General features: G+C 37.5%; 1 protein-coding gene across 1 annotated transcript in view; it reads right to left on the bottom strand.

Moving 5' to 3' along the window:
* Positions 1 to 23374, bottom strand: part of TIAM2 (TIAM Rac1 associated GEF 2) — a 541563-nt gene that overhangs the window by 473041 nt on the left and 45148 nt on the right. The window contains 3 exon segments of the mRNA XM_023206084.3: positions 9084 to 9214; positions 11076 to 11229; positions 15746 to 15907. Coding sequence (XP_023061852.2) covers positions 9084 to 9214; positions 11076 to 11229; positions 15746 to 15907 — 447 coding nt within the window.

Here is a 23374-nt window from a genome sequence, read left to right as displayed (position 1 = left end):
TACTGAAAATAGCAGCTTTTGCTATTATTCAGAACTACCATCTGAGCATGTATTTCCTGAAAGCTGGAGAGTTATTAAGAAATCTGTTTCTCAGAGTAGAGTCTGGCAACTAGTTATTAATAATAAAGCATCACCTAGAGTTGAAGACAACTCTTGTTCCCACTATGTACCCAACCCTGTTAAAAAAGACACAACAGTAAGATCTTTAAGAGATTCCCTAAGTAAGAAAATCCTATATACATCCCAGAAGTAAATGATAATCAATCTGGTTATAAGCCTGAGTTAAATCCAAAAATTATTAGTTTAAAAGAGAAAAATAAAGACAGCAAAGCTACTGATAACCAAGACAACTGTACTCTTGAAGTTCAACTTCTAGGAGGAGAGGACACAAAAACTATGTAAGATGACACTGAAGTACTTTCATGCCTACTTAGTAACATTAGGAAACAAACTAGTCACTTCACTATCAACTAAACATTTTCTCTTTTTTTATTTGTACTATAAGATTTATTGCACTTTCTGCACTGTTTGGGGTGTGTGTGTAGGGTTTCTCTGTAGCTTAATAGGGTGAGATTATTCCTTGAGGACTGTTTCACACATCCATGTGAAGAGATCACCAAACAGGCTTTATGTGAGCAACATGGTTGTTTATTTCACCTGGGTGCAGGCGGGCTGAGTCGGAAAAAGGAGTCAGCAAAAGGCGGTGGGATTATCACTGGTTCTTATAGATTTTGGGATAGGCGGTGAAGTTAAGAGCCATGTATTGGGGGCAGGGGGTGAAACATGTACTCACCAAGTACATTCTCAAGGGTGGGGAGAATTACAAAGAAACTTTGTTAAAAAAAAAAAAAAAAAAATATATATATATATATATATATATACTTTAAGTTGTAGGGTACATGTGCACAACGTGCAGGTTTGTTACATATGTATACATGTGGCATGTTGCACCCATTAACTCGTCATTTACATTAGGTATATCTTCTAATGCTATCCTTTCCCCTTCCCCCCTCCCCACAATAGGCCCCGGTGTGTGATGTTTCCCTTCCTGTGTCCAAGTGATCTCACTGTTCAATTCCCACCTATGAGTGAGAACATGTGGTGTTTGGTTTTCTGTTCTTGCGATAGTTTGCTAAGAATGGTTTCCAACTGCATCCATGTCCCGACAAAGAACATGAACTCATCCTTTTTTATGGCTGCATAGTATACATAGTGTATATGTACCACATTTTCTTAATCCGGTCTGTCATTGATGGACATTTGGGTTAATTCTAAGTCTTTGCTATTGTGAATAGTGCCACAATAAACATACGCGTGCATGTGTCTTTAGAGCAGCATGATTTATAATCCTTTGGGTATATACCCAGTAATGGGATGGCTGGGTCAAATGGTATTTCTAGTTCTAGATCTTTGAGGAATCGCCACACTGTTTTCCACAATGGTTGAACTAGTTTACAATCCCACCAACAGTGTAAAAGTGTTCCTATTTCTCCACATCCTCTCCAGCACCTGTTGTTTCCTGATTTTTTTAATGATTGCCATTCTAACTGGTGTGAGTCGGTAACTCACTGGGGTTTGATTTGCATTTCTCTGATGGCCAGTGATGATGAGCTTTTTTTTCATGTGTCTGTTGGCTGTATGAATGTCTTCTTTTGAGAAGTGTCTGTTCATAGCCTTTGCCCACTTTTTGATGGGGTTGTTTGCTTTTTTCTTGTGAATTTGTTTGAGCTCTTTGTAGGTTCTGGATATTAGCCCTGTGTCAAATGAGTAGATTGCAAAAATTTTCTCCTATTCTGTAGGCTGCCTGTTCACTCTGATGGTAGTTTCTTTTGGTGTGCAGAAGCTCTTTAGTTTAATTAGATCCCATTTGTCAATTTTGGCTTCTGCTGCCATTGCTTTTGGTGTTTTAGACATGAAGTCCTTGCCCATGCCTATGTCCTGAATGGTATTACCTAGGTTTTCTTCTAGGGTTTTTATGATTTTAGGTCTAACATTTAAGTCTCTAATCCATCTTGAATTAATTTTCATATAAGGAGTAAGGAAGTGATCCAGTTTCAGCTTTCTACTTATGGCTAGCCAATTTTTCTAGCACCATTTATTAAATAGGGAATCCTTTCCCCATGTCTTGTTTCTCTCAGGTTTGTCAAAGATCAGATGGCTGTAGATGTGTGGTATTATTTCTGAGGGCTCTGTTCTGTGCCATTGGTCCACATCTGTTTTGGTACCAGTACCATGCTGTTTTGGTTACGGTAGCCTTGTAGTATAGTTTGAAGTCAGGTAGCGTGATGCCTCCAGCTTTGTTCTTTTGGCTTAGCATTGTCTTGGCAATGCAGGGTCTTTTTTAGTTCCATATGAACTTCAAAGCAGTTTTTTCCAATTCTGTGAAGAAAGTCATTGGTAGCTTAATGGGAATGGCACTGAATCTATAAATTACCTTGGGCAGTATGGCCATTTTCACGACATTGATTCTTCCTATCCATGAGCATCGTATGTTCTTCCATTTGTTTGTGTCCTCTTATTTCACTGAGCAGTGGTTTGTAGTTCTCCTTGAAGAGGTCCTTTACCTCCCTTGTAAGTTGGATTCCTAGATATTTTATTCTCTTTGAAGCTATTGTGAATGGGAGTTCATTCATGATTTAGCTCTCTGTTTGTCTGTTACTGGTGTATAAGAACGCTTGTGATTTTTGCACATTGATTTTGTATCCTGAGACTTTGCTGAAGTTGCTTATTAGCTTAAGGAGATTTTGGGCTGAGACGATGGGGTTTTCTAAATATACAATCATGTCATTTGCAAACAGGGACAATTTGACTTCTTCTTTTCCTAACTGAATATCCTTTCTTTCTCTTGCCTGATTGCCCTAGCCAGAACTTCCAACACTATGTTGAATAGGAGTGGTGAGAGAGGGCATCCCTGTCTTGTGCCAGTTTTCAAAGGGAATGCTTCCAGTTTTTGCACATTCAGTATGATACTGGCTGTGGGTTTGTCATAAACAGCTCTTATTATTTTGAGATACGTTCCAACAATACCGAATTTATTGAGAGTTTTTAGCATGAAGCGCTGTTGAATTTTGTCAAAGGCCTTTTCTGCATCTAAAACTACTAAAATGACAGAAACACCGTATTTCCCCTTTACACTTTTTAACTGCTCCTTTTGATATCTCTATTTTTCCCAATGGCACAGTTATTCTTTTGGTTACCCAGGTAAAAAACCACTGCAGTACCCAATTTTCTTTCTCTGACTTCGCAGTCTATCAATTACTGTCTTACTGACTCTCTTTGTACTATTCCTTTCAAAGCTTCTCCTTTCAAAAATATTTATTTTAATAGGCATCTTTTAAAATAAGAACACTTGCTTTATGAAATGTTTCCAAAATATTACCACAAAATAAAATTACTAATTCTATAATTTCATCAAATATCCAGTTTCCCAATTGTCTCAAAAATGTAGAAAATAGATTCAGCCTAAGAGTTCACATTGGTTTTTTAAAATATTTTTAAGTCTGGAATGGCCCCACGTTTTTGAGATTATATTTTCAGAAAGTATACAACCTTACTATTTTTCATAATCATTACCCTCCTTTACAAAACCACTACCACCAAAAGAAAGATATTCTGTCTCTAGACTTCTCCTCTCTCTAATCCATGTGAGGTACTGTTAAGATCATATGACTTCAATATAAAAAGTCCCTGGGGATTCCCCATTGCTTAGCAAATGAATCCTTTATTTTTGAGCCCACCATATACAGTTTTCACAACCCAACTCACACTTAAGTCTGCCATTAATAGCTTATACAGACTATCTTTTCTTTCAAACAACTCAACTCTACAATATCCTTTGTATATCCAACACTGTAATGCTTCTGTACATCATTCATTCATTCCACAAAAAACATACTGAACACCATCTACAACCTAGACACTGGAGAGGCAGCAGTCAACAACCACGAAAAATTCTTGCCCTAGTTTAGCATACATTCCAGTGGGAAGAGGTAGAAAAAAAACCAAGTAATTATATAACATAACAGAAGGTAGTAAGTGCTAAGGAAAGAAGCAAGCAGAGGCGAGAGTGAACAGGAGTGTAAAGAATGAGAGGTAGAGTTTTACAGTTTTAAATAGCAGTCACCGCTGGGCAGGGTGGCTCACGTCTATAATCCCAGCACTTTGGGAGGCTGAGGAGGGTGGATCACTTGAGGTCAGGAGTTCGAGACCAGCCTGGCCAACAATGTGAAACCTCGTCTCTACTAAAAAGACAGAAATTAGCTGGGTGTGGTAGCAGGCGCCTGTAATCCCAGCTACTCAGGAGGCTGAGGCAAAAGAACTGTTTGAACCCGGGAGGCAGAGGTTGCAATGAGTCGAAATTGCTCCATTACACTCCAGCATGGGTGCCAGAGCAAGACCCTGTCTCTAAATAAATAAATAGCAGTCACTGAAGGCCTTACTAAAGTGACATTTAAACAAAGACTTACAAGAGACGAAAACATATGAATAGATGAGGAAAGTGGGTTTTCAGTATCAAAGACATCAAATGCAGAGATCTTGGGGCAGGATTACAGGTAGCTGATATAAGAAATAACAAAAAGGATAGAACAGGTCACAGGAGAAAGAGGTGAGAAAGCAAAGCAAAGGATAATACAAAACCAGGGTAGGGATGGGCAACATAAGCAAGTCTTACTATTAGTTAAGAGAAGTCTATGAACTGGTGACAGGAAAATGTTGGGAAGGGAACAACAGATCAAACTGAGAACATACAAGCACCAATGAAGTGATTGCTGAAATTTGTGCTTTTAGTGCATGCACGATGGCTCCTGCTTGTAATCCCATTGACTTGGGAGGCACAGGTGAGAGGACTGCTTGAGGCCAGGAGTCTGAGATCAGCCTGGGCAACATAGTCACATCCTGTTTCTATATAAAAATAAAAAATTGGCTGGGTGCAGTGGCTCATGCCTGTAATTCCAGCACTTTGGGAGGCTGAGGTGGGCGGATCACCTGAGGTCAGGAGTTTGACACCAGCCTGGCCAACACGGTGAAACCCCATCCCTACTAAATATACAAAAATTAGCTGGGTGTGGTGGCGGATGCCTGTAATCTCAGCTACTTGGGAGGTTGAGGCAGGAGAATCACTCTGGGAGGCGGAGGTTGCAGTGAGCCAAGACAGCGCCATTGCACTCCTGCCTGGATGACAGGGTAAGACTCCGTCTCAAAAAATAATAAAATAAAAATAAAAAATTAACCAGGCTTGGTGGCTACAGGTGTAGTCCCAGCTACTTGGGATGCTGAGGTGGGAGGATCGCTTCAGCCCAGGAGTTCAAAGATGCAGTGAAATACAACTGCACCACTGCACTCCGGTCTAATTGACAAAGCAAAATCCTGTCTCCAAAACGAACAAAACAACTTGGGCTTTTACTCTGAGTGAGACAGGGAGCCACTGGAGGATTCTGAGCAGAGGAGTTACATGAGCTCTCAGGTATGAAAAAGGTCATGCTACTGGCAGTATTGAGAATAGACTGTTGTGGGGTAAGGGTGGAAGACCCATTAAAAGGTTTCTGCAATGAACTGGTAAGAAATGATGGTGGCTTAATTCTAGGAACTAGTGATAGAAGTGGTGAGTTAGTGATTCAGAATGTATTCTGAAGGCAGAGGATTTCTTAACAGATTAGATCTGAAGAACAAAGGGAAGAAAGGAATCAAGGATGACTCTTAAGCTTTTGAGTATGAGCAAATGGAAAAATCGCATTTCCATTAACTGAGATGAAGATGCAGGTGGAGCAGGTTTTGTTTGAAAGACTGAGAATTCATTGTTTACTCTCAATTGTCTCTGTTTATGTAGCTCATCCTCAGTATCCAGTTCTTACTCACCCTTTAAAAAACAAATTCAATTGTCATCTGTACAACAGAACTTTCCTGAACCAATTGTTCAAGTCAAAGTATTATCTCTAGTTCTGAATTTCCAAAGCCCTTCTTTTCTAAACTTCTCCCATGATTCTTATTAATTTTAAATTTAATTACATTTATGTATTCCAATTAGCCTTGATTATTAAACTTTAGGCTTCCAGAGGCCAGAGAATGTTTCTTGCTTATCTTGTATAATTCTGGAACAAGGTACAGTGCCTCAAACACTGCAGGTCACAGGGAATATTTGCTGAAGGTTGAGGGAATGAAAAACCACCAACGAAGTGATACAGTATCACTGGACTTCAGAGACCAAACTCTAAAAAATTGTAGTTTGATTTGAATAGTGAAGGAAGGATGAGACGTACGAAAACTGGAGAAGTAAATGATAAAGTAAAAGGGAGTGCAACACAAGCCAAGAGAATACTTCCATTAATTTAGAGAAATCTATGAAACTTTGTAATCTAAATAATGAAAAGTGTTAGAAAAAAATAACAGGTTACATTGAGAATAACTCTAAATACCACAAAGTTGGATTTTCTTCTATATATAATAATGTAATTATTGCATGTTCCTGAGCATAAGTTTAAGACATACAAGATCATTGATAGGCTGGGCACGGTGACTCACGACTGTAATCCCAGCACTTTGGGAGGCAGAAGCGGGCAGATCACAAGGTCAGCAGATTGAGACCATCCTGGCTAACACGGTGAAACCCCATCTCTACTAAAAATACAAAAATTAGCCGAGCGTGGTGGCAGGCGCCTGTAGTCCCAGCTACTCGGGAGGCTGAGGCAGGAGAATCACTTGAACCTGGGAGGTAGAGGCTGCAGTGAGTCAAGATCATGTCACTGTATTACAGTCTGGGCAACAGAGCGAGACTCCGTCTCAAAAGGAGGAAAAAAAAAACCATCACTGATAAAGATTAATCCTGCAAAGAATTAAAATGACAGATCAAAAAAGGATCAAAAGCTATTTAGAAGAGTACATCAACAGTCCAAAAATGAAGAACCAGGGTAGTAACAGAAAAATAAAAAGTAAGCATAAACTTCAATAAACCTAAATCTAAAATGAGCAAAAATACAACACAAAGTCAGATGTGCATGCCAAAGTTAGTTTTTAAAAAAATTACGTACAGCTATGAAAAACAAAATAGATGGTTTCTAATCATAAATATTTATAATATAGTTTATTCCGGAAAGGTAGGATAAGTGAATACAAATAACCAAAAAAGAACTGAAAATGTTATCAAAAATTAATCTCCCAGAACACACCAAACCCTAGAGGGATTTGTGGGTTTGGTTTTGTTTTGTTTTTTTTGGAGATTTTTTTTTTTTTTTTTTTTTTTTTTTTGAGTCTCACTCTGTCACCCAGGCTAGAGTGCAGTGGCATGATCTTGGCTCTCTGCAACCTCCACTTCTCAGGTTCAAGTGATTCTCCTGCCTCAGTCTCCTAAGTAGCTGGGATTACAGGCATGTGCCAACATGCCCAGTTAATTTTTGTGTTTTTAGGAGAGAGAGGTTTCACCATGTTGGCCCAGTTAGTCTTGAACTCCTGGCCTCATGTGATCCACCCATATGGGCCTCCCAAAGTACTGGGATTATGAGTGTGAGCTACCGGGCCTGGCCCCTAGAGGCTTTTTGATTAAGTTCATCCAAACCTTCTAGAGGCAGGAAGCACTCAGGTTGTACTGCACAGAAGAGACAAAGGTAACCATTTCTAAATTGATCTCAGAAAGCAAGTAATAATCCTGATTTAAAAATAGAATAAGGTGATAAAAACTAGGGACCCATCTCAGTAGAGCTGCAAAATTGTTGCAAATAGAAACTAGTTGTGAAATAGTTTACACTTCAAAGCAAAACAAAAATTACAGAATATCTAAATGTACTGCCTCAAAGGATAGTGTGAATTTGAAAGCAAGAAAGAGACAGAGAGAAAATGCGTCTGTGTGTGTGTGTGTGTGTGTGTGTGTGTGTGTACAGGACTGCAATGCTGAATCATTATAATAAAGTCTAGTAATCGAAAAACCATACTATTATATCCACTAATAAAATTTTAAATCAAAGGCCCATAAAACACTATCATGTAGAAAAAGCAGAATATGTCCCTCATAAACAACACATATCTCGAAACAAAACCAACATCATAGTGGGACAAAAATGGGGTATTTTTGAGTCTGAAAAAAGTAACAATGAGTATACTATCATTATTTCTATTATGATCTCTTCCAGAACTTAGTGCAATACATTAAGAAAACTATATATAAGTACTGAAACTGAGGACACAGAATTATCATTAGTTACAAATAATATAACTGGAAAATGAAAGAAAATCAGCTGAAAACTAAGAGAAACTGGTATTGACTATAAAAATCCAATCTATTCAACTATATTCATAGAAATAAATCTAAGAAATGTGAAGAATCTACATTTAAAGAGCTACAAAGCTTAAGAGACATAAAAGATTTAAACAATAAAAGTATATTTATAGATACAATAGAAAAACTTGATTATTATAAAGACGGCAATCTTTCCTATTCCTCGAATCAATTTGTACATGTTGTGTGATTCTCCTCTATTCCAGAAGTTCTAGCCACAGAAGCCTTCTTCTCTTCCCACAATACACCACATTGCTTCCCATCTGAGGACCTCTACAATTGCAATTCTATTTCCTACCCTCCTGTCCTGCCATGACTAGTCCATTTGAAGTCTTGATTCAAATGTCACTTCCTCAAATACACCTCCTGTTGGCTACCCTCTCTACTCCTGACCCCTTCCCCCAAATCGAGTCACTATAGATTTACCTTTTCTTAATGTCACTAATCACTACCTATGATAATTTTGTCATACTTTTTTTTTTTTACCATCTGTCCCCCTTAAGATAGGAGGTCTTCTCTAAGACAGGACTCCTGTCTTGTTACTGGAGTGTGATAGCACCTGATAATATTTGGCAAAACTATGTGCTAATTCCATATTTTGGTACAGAATAAATTTTTTATAAAGTAATTTTTAATGACATTAAAGCATTCATGATGCACCATTAAATGACTTAAGCAAGTAACAAAGTATACATAATGGTCCCATTTTTATAAAACTAAAAAAAACACATATTCTCTAGGTGATATGTTACAAAGTAATACATCAGGAAAATACTAAATTCTAAATCATTCTTGACATAACAGAAAAACTGCTCACCTGCTGGCCTTGAGGACTTTGCAAGATTTGAGCCACAGCTGCGAGTGTATCTGTATTTGTTATCTGAGATACCCACGGATCAGGTAAGCCTTGGACCACATTGGCTGGAGTAACAGGTGTCACAGGAGTTCCTTTAAAAAAGAACATCACACTCCCCAAATAAATACATAAGTAAAAAACTAAGACTTGAAAAAGCAGAATTTGTTTTATTACTTTTATAAAATACATGCACACATATTAAGTTTTTATTTTATTGTGTCCACTTTGAAAAATCACTTAAAATCCTTTATAGAATTAGGTAGGTTAAACACACGTGTGCGCGCACACGCACACACACACCCCTCGAAAGGATCTGTCCAAATTTGTCCTCCTCAATTAACTGTTATTACAGTGTCCCCACTTATGCTTGGAAGATAGTGTTCCAGGAACTCCAGTGGATGCCTGAAACCAGAGCTAGCACCAAACCCTATATATGCTACGTTTTTTTCTGTATGTTCACATACACCTATGATAAATGTTAACTTATAAATTAGGTACAGTAAGCAACAATAGATTAGCAACAACAGTAACTAATAAACTATACTGTGAAAAACGTTATGTGAATATATTGTCTCTCCCTCTTTTTCTCTATCTGTCAAAGTATCTTATTGTATTATACTCACCTATTTTCGGACTGTGGTTGACTGCAAGTAATTGAAATCATGGAAAGCAAAATGTGGATGTGGGGAGACTACTGTACTTTTTAAAAGCCTACAATACTTAACAGCCATTAAAAATCTTACTTTAGAGACAAAAATTCAGTAACATGAGGAAATACTCAAAATACAATCTTCAATAAAAAATTTTTATAAGTATACATAATATAAAAAACCATGTTTGGGCCAGGTACAGTGGTTCACGCCTGTAATCCCAACACTTTCAGAGCCCAAGGCAAGAGGACTGCTTGAGCCCTGGAGTTCGAGACCAGCCTGGGCAACACACCAAGACTCCATCTCCAACAACAACAACAAAAAATTAGCCAGGCATGGTAGTGCATGCCTGTAGTCCTACCTACTTAGGAGGCTGAGATGGGAGGATCACTAGAGCCCAGGAGGTTGAAGCTGCAGTGAGCTATGATCAAACTACTGCACACCAGCCTGGGTGACAGCACAAGGTCTTAATAAACAATACATCAATTTTTGTTCACACACACATACAAAATATATAGGAAATGCTAACCAATTTAATTCCTGGAACTATGATTTTAAAAAAAAATTTTTTTTTTTTTTGAGTCAGTGTTTCACTCTTGTTGCCCAGGCTGGAGTACAAAGGCGCAATCTCTTCTCGCTGCAACCTCCGCCTCCTGGGTTCCAGTGATTCTCCTGCCTCAGCCTCACCAGTAGTTTGGATTACAGGCGCCTGCTACCACACCCAGCTAATTTTTTTAATTTTTAATAGAGACAGGGTTTCACCATATTGGCCAGGCTAGTCTCCAACTCCTGACCTGAGGCCATCTGCCTGCCTCGGCCTCCCCAAGTGCTAGGATTACACGTGTTAGTCACTGCGCAGGGCTGAACTATGATAAAAACTTTTATCATAGTCATTTAAATGCCTCAAGAGAACATGATTTTGAAATTTTGGTTTTGTTAAATAATTATTTCAGGGTTTCTTAAAAAATATTAAATCCCCCTAGTATCCTATAAATACCAAGTTGATACAAAATCCAAGAAGTTACAGACAACCTAAATCAGGAAAAACCTAATTGACACACCAAATTTCTAAGGTTCATTGTATTTATGTTTCTGTGAATTAAAAGGAAATTAGTTTTCTACATTTTAGAAATAATTACATACAAATATATATCTAATTTTATTTTTCTCTACAAATATTTTCTTTCAATTATCTAATGCTGGACAAATTTTCCTGCACTGTCGAATTATTTTTTATATGAACAGTCATCCAAAAAGTATGAGTAAAATATTTAGGCAACAAATCTATATTAAAGCAACATACCTGGAGTATTGCTCATAGCAGTGGTAGTGCTGGCCAAAACAGGTGTGACAACAGGAGGCGGAATCCCGGCTGCCATATCCAAAAGAGGCTGAATAATCTCACTCTTAAATACATTATTCTTCTGCCATAAGTTTAGTACTCTCACTATTTTACTCTAGAGAAAAAAAGAAACATGACATTTTGTTTTTTGCTCTCAAAATCTTAGTACAGTCATTGAATAGAGGCTATCTGGGCCCTGAATGGAAAGGAGAAATTAAAATACCTCAATTGTACTTTCTAGCCCTAAAATTCTACGTTTCTATCATTTTGCATTTGCTACCTTAAGGTGCTTAAAAACATGTTAATTCTGACAGACATGCAAATTAAATGAAAGCTTCATTTAGTTGAAGGCAGAGATGACATCTAGGCTTCCTCTCTTATGTCACTTCTAATGATATAGATGGTAACACTGGCTGGAGACCTGTCTTAAGTATTCTGAGGGTGAGCCAGGATTCATCTCAGCACTAACGTTATATTTATAGTTGATTTTAACTTTGTCTTATACAATGTCTATCTTTTGAACAAATAGGTAACTTGTAGGACAAAGTCCTTATCTAATGTGACTTTTAAAAAGTTTCATTTTACAAACTACTTGAGGAGAGGGCATTTCCTCATGGAAGAATTTAATCAAATTACTTCCTTTTTTGAGCATCCTGCCATGAATGCTAATTCCCTACTGACACTTTGAACCAGAGATGGACAAACTTCTGTACAGACAGAATCTGAAGCTTAACCATTTCTTCTCTCTTCATTCCCTCTTTTCTTTATTCTTTCCTATTCCCTTTCCCCTTGTAGAATGTCAGTGTCACACTGGCATTACTTAATCTGGCCCTCAGAATAATGAATCATGCTCCGTATGAATAATGTTCTACATTATTTCATTTCCTAATATTTGAGTCCTTTACCATTTTGTAAATTAAAAAAACAAAAACAAAAAAAACATAAAAAACGTGCTTGCTACTGGCAAGCAGACTTCGACATCTTGAACCATCTCATTTTTTCTTCTTGATATGCCCCTGAACTACAGTACTGCATCCTATTTTATATTCCTCATAAAGAGTCTCAGCATTGCCCATCCCAACCCACACTCTAATCATTTTACCACCAAATAAATCACATTTTTGTTTTAGTGTCAACCTCCTTCTGGATTACTCAAATAGTCAGAGTTCTTCGTATTTTTTGTAAGGTTCCAGTCAGTCATATGGTATTTATGCAGCTGCTATAAAATTCATGAAATATTTACGATCTATATAACACTGCTGCTGATCTTGGTCTCAACCAACATTAAAAAAAAAAAAAACTTTAGTATCCTCATTTATAAAATAAGACAGTATACCAGAAGGATTCTCAGGTCCCTTTTCTCAATCTCCAAACTGTAATAGACTGTTTAAGCTGGCTAGTATTTTAAATGTCTAGCCATTCTCAAATTTTGAGCATCTTGGGAGATATACCCTTTGTTAGTTACAGCTCTTCTTACAGCAACACTATAACGTACTTCTATTTAATTACTTATACCCTAATCTCAGTCATTTCACATGAAAATCTATTTCGCTGGGAAATTCTATATAACTACTGCCTGTCTCTTGTTATACTCTGCGTATCATAAACTTGAAAAGACTAGTTATTAGTGACTTATATTTCTTGGGTAATTCTGAAATCTAGTAACATAATTAGCAGTATTTAGAGAAAACTTGGTAACTAGAAAAATTCCTACTTATATGTGTCCCTTGGTTGTATTAAAGTTTTACATATCCTGAAAGTTTCAAACTTATAGGCAGAAAAATATGCTCAATGAAAAATAATGTCTCAAGATGTTCTACAGTATTTTGTAAGAAGGATCAGCAGTTCCATCTATTATACCTTGCTTCTGAAAATAAACATTTCACCCAGAGCACACACATATCAGAGTAACAATATTCTGAATTCATATTTTCTTGATACTATCACCAAACAATCTGATTCACAACTATATACTATTATGTAATAACTATTTTCTTGATACTATCACCAAACAATCTGATTCACAACTGTTTAGCACATAACTATTCTGCAAACAAGTACTAAGTCCTAGTTACTACTATTGTGATGCCACTTACTCCATTAGGAAAAAAAAAAAAATGACAGAGGCTAAAATCAAGTACAAAAAAAGAACATTCTGTTAAATGGGTATGTTTTACAAAGTAAAATAGCAATTTTCAGAATAAAGATCTCGTTCATCTTTAAATCCCTCATAATATTACAGTGACATATTTTAAAACTATGTCCAAACTATATTAATGTGCAAATGTGTGTATTTCAAATGAGGCACAAGAAAATTACAGAGACTGCTTCACACTTTCTGATTTGACTATTTCTCCGCTCTAAAACATGAGCACTTGGAAAATGCCTTATATTCTTCTGCTTTATATAAAAATCTTTCAGGTTCCAAGCCACCCGTCATATACTTTAAAATTGGCCAGCACCTAACCACTATCATTCTATATATCTACATACAATGTCCCTCATTTATGATTGAGATTACAATGTTAATCTATACTCTCCTCCTATGGTTTAAAAGAAAGCCCTATTCCATAAGCCCTAGTATGAGATATTGTATCATGAAATCTACACATTCAAGAAAGATTTAATCATCAGAGCTGACTGAAATCCAAGTCCAAACTAGTGAAATTTCTAAATCAAAGTAAAGTGACTTCTAAAACATATATGTATAAAATTTCAGATTAGTACATTACTTCAAGTGAGTGTCTAAGGTACCTATTTTAAAAATCAATTATGACAGGTCACTTAAAATTGGAAGCATTCTAGGTCGGGCGTGGTGGCTCACGCCTGTAATCCCAGCACTTTTGGAGGCCAAGGCGGGTGGATCACGAGGTCAGGAGATCGAGACTATCCTGGCTAACAAGGTGAAACCCCATCTCCACTAAAGATACAAAAAATTAGCTGGGTGTGGTGGCGGATGCTTATAGTCCCAGCTACTCGGTAGGCTGAGGCAGGAGAATGGCGTGAACCCGGGAGATGGAGTTTCCAGTGAGCCGAGATCAGGCAACTGTACTCCAGCCTGGGTGACAGAGTGAGGCTCCATCTCAAAACAAATAAAATTTTAAAAAGTAGAAGCATTCTTTTGTCTGCACAGAATTATTAAAGTACTAAGGTAATTAAAAAGAAAAATCTAAAACTTTTGTCTCAAGGAGTATATCCAAGAATAGTTCACAAAGAATATAGCATAATAAATTTATCTTCAGCCGGGCGCAGTGGCTCACACCTGTAATACCAACATTTTGGGAGGACATGATGGGCGGATCACAAGGTCAGGAGTTTGACACCAGCCTGGCCAACATGGTGAAATCCCATCTCTATTAAAAATACAAAAAACAACTAGCAGGGTGTGGTGGCGGGGGCCTGTAATCCCAGTTACTCAGGAGGCTGAGGCAGGAGAATCACTTGAACTCAGGAAGTAGAGGTTGCAGTGAGCCAAGATTGTGCCACTGCACTCCAGCCTGGGTGATAAGAGCAAGACTCCGTCTCAAAAAAAATAAATAAATAAATTTATCTCCATAGCTATCCATTATAACAAATTTTTTTCTAATTCAAGACTATATAATAGTTATGAAAAATAACTACTTAATCTTGTTATACTCAATATAAAGGTGAACCATTTGTGGTGAGCTTTGAAGTTCTGTGGTTCTTCCATAAAACAAACATGACTCTTCATCTATTCTCATCTTTCCATACTTAATCAACACTGCAATCAACCCTGTCAGAAAAAGCACACCTCAATTTCCAAATCAACATCCAAAATAGATAAGCTAACCTCTCAGAGCAAGTAAAAGGATAAGCAACTCCTTTTCATGCTTGCTCATGATCCAAAGCTTTCTTTACTTGCTATTTATAGAATATTTACACATTTAGATCTTACACATACCAGACTTAGTAGTGTGATTAATAAAATTCTACCACATAGAAGAATTTTAATATGCAGTTAAATATCAACTCATGTCAAATAATAATTCCGAATTGACTGTGTGTGTAAGTTTCATGTAATTCCAAAAGCTTATTTTAGCCATTTTATTTAACACCAATTGCTTCAATAAATTAAAAAGTAGCAAATCTGCTACATCTTTCTGTACTCTAAGAAATTCAAAGAAAATGGAACATGAATACCGTAATAATGAAATATTCACATCTGAAATAACTAAGAGCAAATGAGAACATAAAGATATATACAGTCCTGTGCCACTTAATGACAAGGATATGTTCTGAGAAATGGTATCATTAGCAGATTTCATCATTGTGTGATGTGTACTTACACACACCTAGACGGTAAAGCCTACTACACACCTATAGACTATATGTCACATTCCATTGCTCCTAGACTACAAACATGTACAGCATGTCACTGTACTGCACGCTGTAGGTATTTTTAACACAATGGTATTTATGTACATAAATGAGAAATGGTAAAATAAAAATACGGTATTATCATCTTAGGAGACCACCACTGTATATGCGGTCTGTCACTGAAACATCATTATGTGGCACATGACTGTACTAAGATAATATGAAGACTAATTAAGACCAAGAGGGTACTGTTATCTACTTTAAAACAAATAAACAAAAAATCAGCAGCATACCTTGTCATCCCCAGGGCAACGATATAAATTCTGGAAAGTGCTAATGATGTTATTACTAAATCTGGGTGCAAACACATCCTTTTCTTGACCAAACTGATGTCTGGATTGTCGCACAATGGAGTCAATAACATAAAGTCCAGGTACTTTGTATTCTGGTTTACACTGATGAAAAAACAAGAATGAAAAGGGAAGGAAACGAAAAGGTAAAATTCTTGATAGACAAAAATCATCATAAATCCTGTGTAAATACAAAGACACTGCCTATGCTGAGGTAATGAATATTCACACATTGACTACTCCAGTATCGTCAGTTTCTGGAATGGCATTGTAAAGAATCTACTTTGACTACTCTATACATTCAGAAGTTCTAAAATAGTACTACATAACTGGATTCAATGACATAAAACAAAATGATAAATAAGGTACCACTATAATTTTTAAAATTTGTTTAATCATTGTGAAAAGCTACACGGAAGAAAGAAGCAAATTCAGGAAAGAAGGGCTCTAGCAAACACACTGCCAACATGCCTCAGACTTCATCTGGAACACACAACAAAAGGGTTCCTATACAAATGAAAAGAACAATGCCAAATGGCAATTATAAAATTGTAAATACAGAGGCCAAAGTTTCCATTTATTTCCCAAACATAACATCTACAATTCTGGGGATCTATCATGTGTCATCCAGCCTGGAATGCAGTGGTGCCATCATGGCTCACTGCAACCCCGACCTCCCAGGCTCAAATGAACTTCCATCTCAGCCTTCCAAATAGCTGGGACAACAGGTGCACAGCGCTAATTCCTGTATGTTTTTTTGGAAGAGACTTGGTTTCACCATGTTGTCCAGGCTAGTCTCAAACTCCTGGGCTCAAGCAATCCTCCTGACCAGATCTCCCAAAGTGCTAGGAATACAGGCACGAGCCACCATGCCCTGCCTCCCCTACTTTCTGAACATAAGCTTTTTTAGCCTGTGTAGTTAGGCAAGCACAATGAAGAATCTTTACTTGCAAGCTTTCTGCGTAGTATCTTTAGATATACACACATTAACATTTTGTGGGACAGAATTTCCTTCACTGGTAGATTAGGCATTTTTGCTACATAAAACGGCAAAAAAATTATTTAGTATGATTTAATGTTTTAAATAATTTTAATACTTGGAAAACCTGGCTTAGTCATCAACTAGAAACCTGAGGGAAGAATCAAAACAAAGAAATCTGCAATACTTTAAAATTTTCCTCTTTAAGTACCATTAGACTCAAAACAAGAATTCCTAAGACTCTCTAATTGAAACAGCCTTTGCAAAAATTTTAACTGAGGAAGTTACAACGTGAAAGCGAGCAGACCTAACCAACTCCATCTTGCTTTTAACTTTTAAGCTGTCCTTGTCATTCCTGGGCCTGGGCCGAAATAACATTGGGAGGGGATTTAGTTTATGGTTTGATTCAGAAACAAAATTAACATTTAATAATAGTCCTTTCCCAAAAAGACACTCTTCTTGCCTGGGTACCAGTCTGCCTTTGTAAGACTAACAAATTAGCTACAAGATTTGAAATTACAGTTTAGGGTCATGCAGCGTCTGAACCTCCCCAAATTGCTCCTGAGTATAACATCACTATCATAAAACCTAAGATCAGTGCTTGAGACATTTTGCAGACCTTTCACTGGATGGATCAGCTGACATCACCCAGGCTGGTAATCTGGTTCAACCAGTTCTGCGATCCCACCCAGGAAGAGAAGACAGCAAGAAAACCTCACTTCGACCTCCCTATGATTCCATCTGCAATCTGACCAACAGTACTCCCCACTTCCTGAGCCCCTACCCACCAAATTATCTTTAAAAACTCCAATCCCCATCCCGGAATGCTCTTGGAGACTGACTTGAATAATAATAAAACTCCAGTCTCCTGCATAGCTGGTTTTGCGTGAATTGCTCTTTCTCCACTGCAATTCTCCTGTCTTGATAAATTGGCTCTGTCTAGGCAGCAGACAAGGTGAACCCACTGGGCAGTTACACAATGGCATAAGGTATTTTTACTGTAAATAACTTTCTAAAGCATATCATATTAAGTTTTTATGGATATACCATTTTTCAACTATATTCTAGTAATTTCCAATTTCTTATTTTATAGAGAAATAGCCTTTTTAGGGGGAAAAAGGTAAGAATGAATAGGGAGAATGCACCTTTAAGTATATTTCCATGATTTTTCATTTTGTCATCCAAGTTGTCATCTGCAGGTTAACATCTGTTATGGTTATTTGTCAAAGAACCTTCTAAGTAAGCTGGACCATACACTTTGCAATATACAAATATGCCTTAAATAATTATCCTATTTTTAGAATTTATGCTCGCACCTGCAGGTACTAAAAGGCGATATTAATTTAAAGACAACAAAGCCAGAGTGGTAGAAACAGAAGCATGTGGCTGTACCTGCAAAGCACTGAATAATACTAATGGTGTGGCATGTAACAAAGATGGCTCGATAGATTAGAAAAATTTAAATCTAACAATACCAAGTGCTGACAAAAATGGGGAGCAACACACACCCATGCATTGTGAGGAGGAGTGTAAATCAGCACAATCATAGTAAAACTAATTTAGTATTATCTAGCCACAGTGAAGAAATGCATATCCTGTAACCAGCAATTCCACTCCTACAGAAATGCAAGCTGTATCAGGATACTTATTATCTTACATATGTAAATATTACACTGCTCACAGCAATACTGTACAGAATTGCAAAAACCAGAAAACACACATACAGTGTCAACAGGAGAAGTGGGCAAGCTGCTGTCTATTCACATAATGGAAAATATACAGCAAAAGATAGTAATAAATACTGCTACACACAAGGATGAATCCTAGACACATGATGTTGACTAAGAGAACTGTATAAAAAGAATACATACCATAGGATTACATTTAAGAATTTAAAATACATTAAACCACTTTAAGAATTAATTTTATACAAAGTAAAACTATAATGTCAAGCAAGGACGTGACACAAAAGTCAAACTGTGGTTACCTGGGTAGGGGGTGTGCAAGACATGATTAGGAAGACGCACTTGGGGCTTGTGGGCTTCAAAGTTCTACTTCTTGAAACGAGTGGAGTTACATAGGTCTTCTCTTTATAAAAATTTGGCTGTATATACTGTTTTCTGTACTTTTCTACAGATGTACATAGAAATTTCACAATAAAAAGAAATACAGTTGTCCCTCAGTAGCCTTGGGGGATTGGTTCCAAGACCCCTGCGGATACCAAAATCCAAGGATGCTCAAGTCCCTTATATAAAATGGGCAGTATTTGCATATAACCTACGGACATCATCCCATATACTTTAAATCAACTCTAGATTACTTTGAATACCTAATACAACGCCTACACATCGCTTCATTCACATCGTACTCAGTGTACAGGAAATTCAAGTTTTGCTTTCTGGAATTTCATGGACTATTTTTTCCCCAAATTTTGATCCCAATAGGCTGAACCTATGGGTTGGAACCCACAGATACGGAGGAGTGACTGTAATTATATAAACATCCCTGGTTTCTTAAATAAAGCAAGAGGCAAAAGTTTCTCTAATCATAATGATTAAGAATGATAAGCTTAAGATATATTTGAAACGTAAATTTAAGAAGTGTGGAACTTACGTTGATCTAAAATATCCTAGGGAAGAGGAGCTTTAATAAAAGTACATATGAAAAAGTGAAAATCTGGAAATACACTCCTTTCAAACTATTTGTGCCCATGTACAAAAATCTTTTTGTATCCTACCTCCAAGGGTAAAGGTATACTTATGATAAAAGTCCAGTTACAGAATACTGCACCCTACATGAAAAAAATACATATATATATATCTCAAGACACCAGAGGTAAGTAAATATAACAGGTAAGTAAATAAAAAAAATTTATTATTTACAAAGTAAATATAACATCTTTCTTTTTATTTTTTTGAGACGGAGTCTCACTCTGTCACCCAGACTGGAGTGCAGTGGCACGATCTCAGCTCACTGCAACCCCTGCTTCGTGGGTTCAAGCAATTCTCCTGCCTCAGCCTCCTGAGAAGATGGGATTACAGGCGTGTACTACCACGCCTGCCAACTTTTTGTATTAGTAGAGACGGGATTTCACCATTTTGGCCAGGTTGGTCTCAAACTCCTGGCCTCTCAGGTGATCTGCCCACCTTGACCTCCCAAAGTGCTGGGATTATAGGCGTGAGCCACCGCGCCTAGCTAACAGCCATCTTTCAATGTGGACTCAATCCCTCCTCTGGAAAAATATCAAAGAGGAGAAGCATAAATGTTTGGCTTCACTGAAAAATACGTATCTACTGCAAAGTATCAACCACCATAACAACCATGTACATAAAGCTACCAGATCAAGTTTCTAGAAAACAAAAAACTTTCATGATGATAATCTTTAGATGGTTTAGCACCATCTTTTCATTTATTATTTACAAAGTAAATATAACCTGAAAATCACCACAAATAAGCCACATTTCTTGCTCTAAGTATGCGGCAGGAAATTTGAAAAAGGTAATGATAGCTCAAAACTTACAGATTAAGGCAACAGTAACTTATCTACAGACCATTTTCAGAGCCAGAAAGATGAAATTTATTTTTGACTTCACCATATCTAAGAGTAGCCACAGTACCATAGAATGTATTTCACTATAACAAAGCATCTAGATTTTTTCAGAATAAATAGTTCTGAATGATAATATTCAATCTTATTCTGAATCTAGTGGACAGATTTGTTTGTAGTACTCACTCAAAAAAGGCAGGGGATTTCATACAGACAAAAAGAGTTGGGTAAACTCTACATATTTTTGGAACAGAGCTGAGGATTTCATTTTCGCATTTCAAACTAGCAAATGAGAACAGAATGGTTAGCTATGGATGGTAGAAAAGTCACCAAATCATGAGGTCTCTGGCTCAAAATAAAATTTATTGCCTTTAGGATTCAGGATAACTAAGGTAAGTTAGTTAGTTATAATGCAAATATAGGGATCTATGATGGTTAACACTGAGTGTCAATTTGACTGGACTGAAGGATACAAAGTATTGATCCTGGGTGTGTCTGTGAGGGGTTGCCAAAGGAGATTAACATTTGAGTTAAATGTTCCCAGTGAGCCGGGGAAGGCAAACCAACTTTTAATCTGGATGGGCACCATCTAATCAGCTGCCATCAAGTATAGAGCAGGCAGAAAAATATGAAAAGGAGAGAATGGCCTAGCCTCCGAGCCTACATCTTTTTCTTGTGCTGGACGCTTCCTGCCCTCGAACACTGGACTCCAAGTTTTTCAGTTTTGAGATTCAGACTGTCCTTGCTCCTCAAGCTTACAGACAGCCTGCTGTGGGACCTTGTGATCGTGTAAGTTAATACTTAATACTTAAACTTCCCTGTGTGTATATGCAGTATATGCATATATACATACACGCACACATATATTCTATTAGTTAGAAGATATCTGTAAGTACTCTGTATACGTGTGTATATATAAACATATCCTATTAGTTCTGTCCCTCTAGAGAACACAGCATCAAAACAGAAGTTCTGAAACGTGTCTTCTAAAGTTTCCTTATCTGTTTGTAACTCCAGCCTTTGCTGCTGCTGTCGTCCCCGTTTTGTTTTTCTATTTCTTGTTTTTTTGTTTTGTTTTGTTTTGTTTTTTTGAGACAAGCTTTTGCTTTGTTGCCCAGGCTAGAGTGCAGTGGCACAATGATGGTTCACTACAGCCTCAACCTCCTCCTGAACTCAAGCCTCAAGCAATCCTTCCACCTCACCCACATAAGCAGCTAGGAACACGGGCACTTGCCACTTTGCCCAATTAATTTTTGTAGTTTTTAGGCTGGGACAGGGTTTTGCCATGTTTGCCCAGGCTGGTCTCAAATGCCTGAGCTCAAGCAATCCACCAGTCTTGGCCTCTCCCAAACTGCTAGATTGCAGGCATGAGCCAGAGTCCCAGGTGTTTCTGTCTTATAAAGCTAAGACACAATCAGCATATGAACTGATTTTTGGCAAAATCAATTAGGACAAGGCCAGAGGCCAGAGTATTCTTTAGAGTAGTTTTCTTGGCCTAAAGGAAATATTTACTGTTAATTTTTCATTTACCGTCATCTATTACTGCATAAATCTTTCATGACTAAAACATGGGTTCATGGATAATATATGACCAAACCACAGCCACACTTCTCCCTTATACAATTTATGGTATATGAAGAGAATATAAAATGGTACGGCCATCTGGAAAACAGTTTGGTAGTTTCTTATAAAATGGAGACATGTACTTACTATCCCAAAGAAATGAAACTTACATCCACACACAAAAAAACTCTGGGTATACAAGTGTTCCCAGCAGCTTTATTCGTAATAACCAAAAACTAGAAACAACCCAGATGAACCCCAATAAGTGAATGATTAAACTGTGGTAAATGCATACCCTGAAATACTACTCAGAAATAAAAAGGAAGGAACTATATGTCTCTTCTGGTTACTGTAGCCTTGTAGTATAGTTTGAAGTCAGGTAGCACGACACCTCCAGCTCTGTTCTTTTTGCTTAGGATTGTCTTGACTATATGGGCCCTTTTCCTATTCCATGTGAAATTTAAAGTAGTTTTTTCTAATTCTGTGAAAAATGTCAATGGTAGTTTGTGGGAATAGCATTTAATCTATAAATTACTTTGGGCAGTATAGTCATGTTCACGATATTGATTCTTCCTATCCATGAGGATAGAATGTTTTTCCATTTGTGTCCTCTCTGACTTCCTTGGGCAGCGGTTTGTAGACCTCCTTGAAGAGGTCCTTCACACTTCTTGTTAGCTGTATTCCTAGGTATTTTATTCTCTTTGTAGCAACTGTGAATGGGAGTTCATTCATAATTTGGCTCTCTGCTTGGTGCATATTGTTGCTGTATAGGAATACTTGTGATTTTTGCATCCTGAGACTCTGCTGAGGTTGCTTATCAGTTTAAGGAGTTTTGGGGGCAAAACCACAATGAGATATAGTCTCATGCCAGTCAAAATGGTGATTACTTAAAAGTCAAGAAACAACCGATGCTGGAGAGGCTGTGGAGAAACAGAACACTTCTATACTCTTGGTGGGAATGCAAATTAGTTCAACCATTGTGGAAGACAGTGTGGCAATTCCTCAAGGATCTAGAACCAGAAATACCATTTGACCCAGCAATCCCATTACTGGGTATATACCCAAAGGAATAGAAATTATTCTACCATGAAGACGCATGCACACGTATGTTTACCGCAGCACTATCCACAGTAGCAAAGACATGGAATCACCCCAAATGCCCATCAATGATACACTGGATAAAGAAAATGTGGTACATATACACCATGAAATACTATGCGGACATAAAAAGGAATGAGATCATGTACTTTGCAGGGACATGGATGAAGCTGGAAGCCATCATCCTCAGCAAACTAACACAGAACAGAAAACCAAAGATCCCATGTTCTCACTCGTAAGTGGGAGTTGAACCATGCGAACACGTGGACACAGGGAGGGGAACAAAACACACCAGCGCCAGCTGGGGGTGGGGGGTAAGGGGAGGGACAGCATTAGGACAAATAGCTAATGTATGTGGGGATTAAAACCTAGATGATGAGTTAAT

The sequence above is a fragment of the Piliocolobus tephrosceles genome, chromosome 5 (assembly GCF_002776525.5).
Source record: "Piliocolobus tephrosceles isolate RC106 chromosome 5, ASM277652v3, whole genome shotgun sequence".
Lineage (NCBI taxonomy): Eukaryota > Metazoa > Chordata > Mammalia > Primates > Cercopithecidae > Piliocolobus > Piliocolobus tephrosceles.
The sequence above is the reverse complement of the archived record's forward strand: the minus strand, read 5'-3'. Positions and strand labels throughout refer to the sequence as shown.